At 46.8% G+C, this 9977-nt stretch overlaps 1 protein-coding gene across 1 annotated transcript in view; it reads left to right on the forward strand.

The window, feature by feature from the left end:
• Window positions 1–9977, forward strand: part of PARP8 (poly (ADP-ribose) polymerase family, member 8) — a gene marked incomplete at its 5' end in the record, with an annotated part of 136802 nt that overhangs the window by 80253 nt on the left and 46572 nt on the right. Inside the window, 3 exons of the mRNA XM_005872624.2 lie at window positions 21–115; window positions 7944–8004; window positions 8422–8512. Coding sequence (XP_005872686.2) covers window positions 21–115; window positions 7944–8004; window positions 8422–8512 — 247 coding nt within the window. The remainder of the gene's footprint in view (window positions 1–20; window positions 116–7943; window positions 8005–8421; window positions 8513–9977) is intronic.

The raw sequence follows: 9977 nt of genomic DNA on the forward strand, positions 1-9977 counted from the left end.
CTCTGACCCCCTCCCCGCAGGTGAACTACGACGGGGAGCTGCACAAGCACCCGCAGCTCGAGGCCGACCTGTCGGCGGTCCGGGAGATCTACGGGCCGCACGCGGTTTCTCTCAGGTAAACCGACGCCGCGGGGAGTGAAAGTGACATCCGTTCGGTCAGGCGTGGGGGCCTCTGTGGGAGTTATCTCAGCGGACGTTTTCTTGGGCTCAATGATATTGGAAAATATGGGGAGATTCTGGCGCGTTCCTGCGTGTACAGGATGGCATCTTCGTGCCTATATGGATTGTGCGTTTCTTGTACGTAGTTTAAGATTACATCGACTGCATTCAAATTCGTTAGCTAGGAGAGCTAGTTTTGGTAAAACCTCAGTCTTAAGTCGTGTCAGTCACTTCCGATGATAGATTGGGCCAGCTGGGCCCACGCTGTTACCATAACACTTCCATGCGAACAATACAAGGAAATAACGCATGCCCACTGCAATACAAGGAAATAACGCGTGCCCGCTGGTAACTACGTCGCACCGAACTCTGTGACCTGGCCCCTCAGAACCAGGAAGGAAAAACCCTCCTAGACATGCACAGTGTTTATCTGAAGGGTATGCATTTTATTCTGTGGTCACCTAATATATTCTTCGGTGATACATTTCTAGACCGTTTTTATTCGTTTTCATCATTCAGAAGAGCCCACCCTCCTTCTTGGCCTCTCTTTTCTCTCCTTGATGTAAGAAGACCCCCCTGTACACTCTGGGGGTGCCCTCCCACGAGCCAGCTCGATGGCTGCAGGTTCCGGGTCTTTGCCCAAAGGCTCGTCTCCCAGGCCCGTGGGCTCCAGGCCCCCCCGGCCTTTCCCTCCCAAACCCGAATCGGTCCAGCCAGGCTTCTTCCACTTGACTCTGGCCATTTGCACAGCCGTTTTCCCTCTCAGCCCCACTATAGTGCTCACTCGGGCCCCTGCCAGCATGCAGCTCTGCCTGGAGCCTCCTGGGCGCTCCCATCGCACTGGGCTCGGCCCTCACTCCCTGTCCTTCTCACCCCTGCAAGGTTTCGCTTTGCCTCCTCCCCTCGAGACTGAATTCTGTGGGTGCTGGAGCGATGCCCGCTTTTGGTGTTTGCTGTATTTTGGTTGGAGTTCAGTCCTGCTTGCATCCTGGCATTTGGTGTAGCGTGGGCCTGTCTGAAACTCACGCTGTGGGTGCCGGCTGGTTCCCAGTGGCCGCCTCCGTGCCCTGGTTCCATTCTCTTCCCTGGACACAGCCAGGTTTTGAGATCGAACGAGCACTTTCCGTGGGGAAGTGCAGCAGCGGCAGTTGCTCCCTAATTCCAAATGCTTCGCCTGAACTGCAGAGGCGGAAGCCCAGACCCCCTGCAGCCGCGGAGCTGGGGCTGTACACCCAGACCCCTCCCTCCCGCCTCCTGAGGCCTAGGAAGTCGAAATGGAGCGAGAGTGACTATATGGGAAAAGCAGGTCTTGACAATTGTCCAAGTTTTAGCAAATGAGCTGCGATCGTTTCACTGCCGATCCCTCCCGTGGCTCCGGGGAGGGCTGTTCTGTGTGTGTTTCAGAGTGAGTAAGCGAAGGAGGCAGTAGGAACTATCAGCAAGTCGTCCAAAACAATGACTAATTTCTTAACTTCAGTTGAACTTTGCTTGAAAGCTTAAAACTCTGATTGCAGTAACGTAACCCCCTCCCCCACTGAAAGGAAAAAGCCGGTGGGACAGGATTAACCATATGAGACGGCTCGGACTTCAGCGTCTTCCTTTGAAGCACGTGGTCTTGTTGGAGGATGACCTTGGCCTATGTTGACTGCTTTCATAGGTCAGAACTTCTAAAAACACCTTATGTCCATGCTGCCTAGACCTCAGTTATACTGTCACACATAGATGGCATTGTTTGTGTTTTCTCTCAGCAAGCATTTATGGAACATCTAGGATAATCTCTACTAGTATTTCCCATTATTGATAAGATTATGGATACTGTATCAACTGTTGAAATCAGATAACTATTTGGAAATTTATTTAAATGAAGTCATAAATGGTTGTGCTAACCCGCGCCCCCCCACCCCCCGCTTATGTCACTTATCCATTTTGATCCCATTCAAATCTCCATGAATGCAGGCCAGGTTCTCGCCTGCTCCAGATTTCCTCTAGATTCTCTCCAGATCCAGAGGGTGTTTCCAGAATAAACAGCCTCCCAGAGGCCTGATGACGTGCAGGTGATTCCGCAGGACGAGTGTGATTTGCTCAAATGAGAAGGGACGTACCGTCTGGTCCCAGGCACTGAGGGCTGGACACGTGGGAAGGGGAGGGTCAGGCCTCGGGTCTGGGCCCATCTTCCTTGCGAGGTTCCGAGTCTATTGAACACAGGCTGTTCTAATGAGCTGTTCTTTCACTTAATTGAGGTTTATAAGAACTTAATGGAGTTTGAAGAGCAAAAGTACCTCAATATGCATAATAGGCTATTTGGTGTCTTTTTTTTTTTTTTTTTAATGCGACATCTAATGAGGGGCAGCTAAGCACTTCTGAGTTCTCTGTAAGAGCCAGTCGCCTCCATGGAGGCAGACCCGTCGGGAGAGGGTGAAGGGGGGACAGGAAAAGCGCCTGAGGATGCATCTGTGAGAGTCGGTTCTCTCCGCCCCGCCCAGCCGTGTCCCTAGCAGCGCTGGTTGTGCGGAGTCACCCTCGTGAGCGGGTGACAGCTCTGACTCGGCTCCTGTGGGACAAAGGTCCGTGTGAATGTGATGAACCCGTGACTCGCCTGCACAGGCCTCACCTGGAGCCCTGCTACAGAATGAGGACGTTTCATGTTTTTCGGTGAATTTACCGCATAGGCATGTACTCATTAAAAAAAACCTCGCTTCGTGCCGTCTGAGAACAACGTGATCAACACCTTCAGGAAGGAAGGACTTACCAGCCTCGGCATTCTCACGGGCCGGGAGGAAAGGGATCCTGATCATTTGCCCGCGAGCTTTCAGACTCGCACCCCATATACAGTGCGCTTTGCTCTGTGACTTGCCCCCTCCCCTCAGTTCCAGTAAAAGGAAGATGAATGGGCAAGAATTCTAACACAAATTGCCCTCAAAAAATACACGTTCATAGAAAAATACGTTCCACATACACGGTGGGCAGAGGAGGCTTACAGCGTGAGTACGTGAAACACGGTTTACTCCTGTGTTGCTATTTAGTCCTTGTCGTATTTTCCATCCGAACAGCCATCAGCCTACTCTGCTCACCCTGTTCTTGGATCAATAGGCCACTGAACACCTGGCATCAGGGGTCAGCCTGGACGTTGCACTGGGTCAAGGACCCACAGGCAGATCCTCTCAGCCCGAGTTCCAGACGACAGGGTGCAGCGGGTCCTCCTGTGTCCCCCTCGTCTGCACACGTGTTCTGTCCTCCTGCCGTCACCTCCCCCGGAGATAAAGGCAGGCGCGCACGAGGTGCTGTGGGTCCCCGTGAGCCCACGCCGGCCTTCAGGACAGTCAGGCCCCTGGTGTCACAGTCACCGCTGTGTGCGAGGCTCCGGAAGCGACTTAGATGCAGAAGCGGCTGGTGACTGACTGCATCCCTCTGTGCTCCCGCAGGGGAACCGGGGTGGGGGTGGGGGGTCACTGACATAGGATAGCAGGGCAGCGCGGCAGGAGCTGCACACACAGCGCCCTTCCTGGTGATGCTCTGAAGTGAGGCCTGGAAACCAAGGGGAGTCTAGGGTCGGCACCTGCAGCGTCCAGTTAATTGCAAACCCCTAATGCCCGCCTTAACACCTTGGGAACCTTTAGTTCTCCTCCTCCTCCTCCTCCTCCTCCTCCTCCTCTTCATTTCCCTCTTCAATCAGATCATGGAGGTGAGTGTTTAGGAATTTATGCAAAATTGACGCAAGCAGAGTGTGTGCTTTGGCTGAACCTGGAGAGCAATGAAAGAGTTCCAATAATGTGCTGCCATCTGACACATAGCACCCTCTACATTAGTGCTGGAACAAAGTCAGATTTCCTACTGCAGCTCCTCAGAACATGCCCATGTATATAATACCTTATATTTTTTTTGGTTAGCTAAGCTTAGATTACTATTTGGGAAAATATTGGGCAGGAAAATTGGCATAGCTAAGGAAGTTGTTTGTTTGTTTTTTTTTTAAATAAAAACACCTTTGGCCCTTAGTATATAAGTAATTCATATATATAACCTTAAAAATTAAAAAATACAGAGAAGGTTGAAAAAAAGTGGTGAGATCACTCATAATATCACCATCCAGAAATAAATTGGTAGTGTTAGGAATTGGGAGGATACTGACTTTTAAGAAATCATATAAGGAATGCTTTAATGTTCACATGGGAAAGGTTGTTAAAAGGCCATATGCGCCTTCCGATTCATTTCTTCAGGATAAACCTCTGTGGCAGCGTCTGGACATCTCTCTACAATGAGAAGGACTGTAGGTCGGGTCCTTCCTGGTCTGTCTTTCTGGTTTACCCCTGTCTGCCTCTCAGCATCCCAGGCCTGCCATCAGCAATAAGTCCACGCAGAATTTATTCTTTCCTGCGCAACTGGCAAAGATGGGCCAAAAGAGAAAATGTCTTTCGATGATGGGGCTGTGGGGCAGGGTCCGTGTGAAAACCTGGCTGATTTCATTATAAAGTGTGGTAACCCTTCAAAACAGCAATTAAACACTATACATAGCACAAGACTCCCAAGTATAGTCAGACCATTTGTTTTGCTCAATAATTCTGGAAATCGTTCTATGAGAAGACAGATGCATGCAGATTTTTATCCAGGGAGCTATTTGTCAATATATTTAGTGTAAAAAAAGAATGGAAAGCAACCTAATGATGTATTATTCAATTTTGTTTATACAAATACAGCCATTTAAATGTAAATTCAGAGCGGTTTAGAAAAATATTCCACAGTATAGAAACAGCACTCATAGAAGAAGTGAAAGAGCAGGACAAAAATCTTTCCATGTTATATTACCCTTAATATTTGTATATATATGCTGTATGATATAGCATGTTGCCCTCAGTATATTTTATGTTATATGATATAGTATGTTACCCTTAGTATATATTATATGACATAGTATGTTGCCCTTAATATATTGTATGTGTTATATGATATAGTATGTTACCCTTAATATAGTCTCTGTGTTATATGATATAATATGTTACCCTTAATATAGTCTATGTGTTATATGATATAGCGTGTTAACCCTAATATATTCTATGTGTTATATGATATAGAGCATATGGACGATACGGGAGTGAGGCAGAAGCAGAAGGGAGATCTCTGAATGGTGGCGTTACAAGTTCCTTTTTGTTTGTTTTTCTATTTCTCATCTGATATAGGAGCCTATATGACCTTTGTAATCAGAAAAAGTACACGTTTTTAGAAAATACATAACCCATTTATAAAGTAAATTTTACCCACGACTTACAATTGATATATAAGTACTCTTTTTACTTTATTGGTTTTCCTATTTGTGCTTTATTATTAAAAGGTATTTTAGTTCCCATGCTTTTTGGCGCTCCACTTGCTCCGAAAGTAGTATATTTGAACATTTCCCGCAGGATATGAAATACTTTCATATCCACTTCGTTAGTAACGGGCAATGGTAAAAAACTGCGTCAGTGTGTGCTATTCTTTAAGTGTTTCCTTATTCTTCAGTATTCATCTCCCCCCGGATTTCTGCTGTCACGTACGTTTTCCAGGTGGGAGTCGGCGCCCGCTGTGATGTGGGGGATGGCTGTGGTCCCGGCTCCCTCTCCCGTAGGAGAGTCTTGGAAAGGCCTCGGGCAGTCTGTGCCCCCATCACATCTCCGGACGCTCTCTTTCTCACGCCTCACTGTGCATAGTCACTTCTTACGTTTACGAATAATGTGCCAGAGGTCAGGGTCAGAACATCATGGCCACTGGCTGCAGCCCTTCCTGACAGCCCCTGAGCTACAAATGGTGGGCGCTTTTTTAAAGGGTTGTGTGTGTGTGTGTGTGGGGGGAACCACACGGCCAGCAAGAGCATTGCGTGGCAGCGAGTCTGTGTGGCCCGAAAGCCTGGAAGAGTTACCATCTGGCTTTTCCAGGAAAGCTTGCTGAATCCAGAACAAGAGGCACAAAAGAAATGGTTCACGTGCTTGCGCCTTAGTCTTGTCTTCGTTTCTGTCTAATTTCATAACTAAATGGGCATATTTTTATATCTCAATTTGCATATGGTTATACAGGTTCTTACTCTGAAAAACACAGATGTTGTGACCCATGCTATTTTAAAAAATGGCTGCGTGAATAATTTTTAGCTTTTCTTTTAACCTTTAAAAGTATTACTAGGAGAGAATGAAAAGTTCAGTTTTTGAAGTAATGAAAATGTGCTCAGTGTTTGCATATATTTTTAAGGGGAGCATGTAGGAAGCGGGGAGGCTAAGTTATTCTACGTAAAATGCTGCAGTTTGCCCTAGACCTCAAAATGAAAAGACTGCCTGGATTCTTTCATTCATTGAATTACATGAACCATTTAGTCGTTAAAAATGCGTTCTCCGAATCCTGTGAAAGCGCCGCCGTGTTGTACTCTGTTAGCATTACTCGGATGGACGTGTGATACACTGCATTTTCATCGCGTACTTAACTATGTACCGGATAGGATACCGTGCTCAGCAGTGTTGCGGTTGGGCATGAACTCAGTACCTGGCTTTCCCACTGACATTTAAAAAGTTTATTGTTGAAAGTATTAGAGGTGTCTCCCTTGTCCCCCATTGTCCCCTCCACCTCGCTCCCACCCCTCCCAGGCCTTCACCACACCATTGTCTGTGCCTATGGGTTGGGCAGAGATGCATCTAAGGTCTCCGCTGACTTCTCACCTGCCCTTTGGCAATTTGTCCCTCCCTACACCTCAGCGTTCTCATCTGCAAATGAGGACGGTAGTGGGATGCCTGTGGGAAGGCGATGGTGAGGCCCTAATAGGATCCCCCCTTACTGTCCCACCCGGTTTCCAACACAAAAGGTAGTTGATTGAATATTGAGCTGATGAAGCACCTGCATAAGTAAATAGGACACACGTATTCAAGTCCCAGCGCCGTGCGGAGTGAGGGGGGCTGGCCGGCTCCATCACCTGGGGCCCCGGTTAGCGCATCTGGGAGCGAGTGCATGTGATCACGTGCGTGTGAAGTCCTGAGAGCAGTTCTGGCACAAAGCGCTCACTGGGACTTGACCATTAACTTCTGTCATTTCTGCTCTCTTTACAGTTGGCTCCCTCACTGGGTGTAGCATTTGTAACCAGAATTTTATAAAAGTATAAAACATAGAGATTAGTATATACTGGGAATATAAAAACCATTGTTTTTATACTCTTTTGTTAACTTAAAATACACTGGCTTGTGTCTCTCCCTGGGCTGGAAAAAAGTTGGTCTTCATAACATCTTAAGTGTGGCACATACCTGTTGTTACTTGTTTTAATGTCGACGTGTCAGACTTTCAGAGCTGCCTGTGAAAACAGTGACAGTTACATGGCAGACACCTCGACCGGTTTCAGAGCCACTGGTGTCTAACACGGAAGGAAAATTCCTAGACACGTTACTGGGGCAGTAACCCCCCCCCCCCACCTGTCAGAAACTCCTTTCAGTCCCTAGAAGCAGTTCTGCGCTCTTAGGGAGCACAGTGAGAGAGACGAGTCACGTGGGAAGACTTCAACTTGCTCCAGAGAACAGGGGCGTTCGAACCTGTGAACCAAACAGCTCTTGGATTGACACACGCACGTTCCGGCGGCCAAAGGCGGAAAGTTGTCTGGATGGATCCAGTAGGTCTAGGAGAGGCAGTCCAACCACATGGAGTCAGTTAATTCAGGTCCACAGGCATGTCCGAGCTCTCTGGAGGTCAGGGACAAGAGCTCATGATTAATTTTTTAATATAAAATAACCTAGGACACCCCGTCTTTTAAGGAAATTGAAAATATTGACGTTAATCTCTGCTTCCAGGGAGTATGGAGCCATTGACGACGTAGATATTGATCTGCATGTCGATGTCAGCTTTCTTGATGTAAGTATCCATTCACGCAACGTGACCGCTACCTTTAAAAAATGCTTATTTTTATGGGAGGAAATCTAATTTTTGCTTTAATGCTATTAGTAATGAATTGGCTTTTTCAGAGCGATTTATGAAAAAATGCTATGACTGGTTGAAGAAACAGATTTTATATATATATTTGTGTTGGTTTTTAAATATCCTCTGAAATTTACAGTCTCTTAGTACAGTACTTCAGTATTTCTTAAGTTTTCATTTTTATTTTCATGTGAAAAGGCAAAGATTAAAAGTACGTTGGTTTTATAATAATTTGTAGGCCTTAATGATTTATGCATTTCTTCAAAATAAGTTAAAAATATATTTTAATTGGGAAAATACGTCTAGGCTCTACAAGATGACTAATTCATCTTTAAAATATATTTATTTGCACAGGAGGAGATTGCTGTGGCTTGGGAAGTGATTCGAACAGAACCTATAATTGTCCGACTACACTGCTCACTTACACAGTATTTAAATGGCCCAGGTTGACTTTATTTCTCTATTATTTTGAGTATTTAGTTGTGTGTTGTGCATTGAACAAGATGACTGTGCATTTGGTAATTCTGAGAGTAATTGCAGCTATCTTGATAATGACATTTAAGTACGCTTGCATCCTGACAAAGATGGTTTACTGCCAATACGACTACTAGAAAGAGAAGCACGTACCATTTAGTTGTATAGATTTCAGAAGTTGACAAGCGTCTGTGAAATAAGCACATTAGTACCGAAAAGAGAACTTTGGTGTAGTAGAAGCTCAAATCTGTCTCTGATCCTGAGATTTAATTTTAATGTATGTTTCTCTCACCTCTGAATCCTGATGAACTCAGCCTCAGTGTAACATATTTCTGGTTTTGAAAATGGAGATCATCATAATAGTTTTTGTACTGTGGTCCCTTAACCGATGACTTTGCTGTTTCTCAAATGACAGCTGTTTACGACAAAGGACCCTGCTATAAATCTTTGCGAGACTTACTGGATTAAATTCCTTTTTCCCCGCCTACTAACTTAGGTGCACCTGCACACACACACAGACACACACCAGTTCTCTCCTGCTGCCTAACAAACCACTCCAAAACGTAGTGGCTTAAAACAGCTCCTCTCTCACCATTCTTCAGGGTTCAGCAGGGCAGCCCCTGCTTGGAGCCCCCCAGGGTTTGCAGTCAGATAGATGGTGGGTGAGGCCCGTGTCATTCAAGGCTCCACCAGGTCGGATGCTCAGGACGCTGGCCTTTCAGATCCGTAGCAATTGTCCCAGGTGTCCCCGCGGAGCTCAGCTGGGGCTCTTGAGTGGAGAGTCTACCTTGCGTGTGATTCTTCATGGGGGTTGGGCTTCCTGTAGCCCAGCGGTTCTCAACCTGTGGGTCGCGACCCCTTTGGCGGTCGAACGACCCTTTCACAGGGGTCGCCTAAGACCATCCTGCATATCAGATATTTACATGACGATTCATAACAGTAGCAACATGACAGTTATGAAGGAGCAACGAAAATAATTTTATGGTTGGGCCACAACATGAGGAACTGTATTTAAAGGGCCAGAAGGTTGAGAACCACTGCTGTAGCGTGATAACGGGTCCGGCGCAAGTGATCCAAGAGACACCTGGCCGAGGCCCGGTGGGTCTTCCCCTGTTCTCTGTTCATCAGAGGAAGAGCCCCCCCAGAACCAGGGCCAGGGCGGAGATGGCCGCTGGCCAGGCTGCTCCATCCCTCACCTGCCATGCAGGCTCCGCTGTGGCCTCTGCACCGTGTCCCTCAGGCACGGCCAGGACCTCACACCCACTGTTCCTTTTCACGTAAGAAAGAAAGCCGTCCTTCCCAGCTTACGAAGTACACAGGAGCAGCTCTCATTCTGAAAACGCTTCCACAGTCACCTCTTTCCTTTTTTTAAAAAAAATATTTTTGTTGATTTCAGAGAGGAAGGGAGAAGGAGAGAGAGAGAAACATCAGTGATG

The sequence above is a fragment of the Myotis brandtii genome, unplaced genomic scaffold (genome assembly GCF_000412655.1).
Source record: "Myotis brandtii unplaced genomic scaffold, ASM41265v1 scaffold384, whole genome shotgun sequence".
Classification (NCBI taxonomy): Eukaryota; Metazoa; Chordata; class Mammalia; order Chiroptera; family Vespertilionidae; genus Myotis; species Myotis brandtii.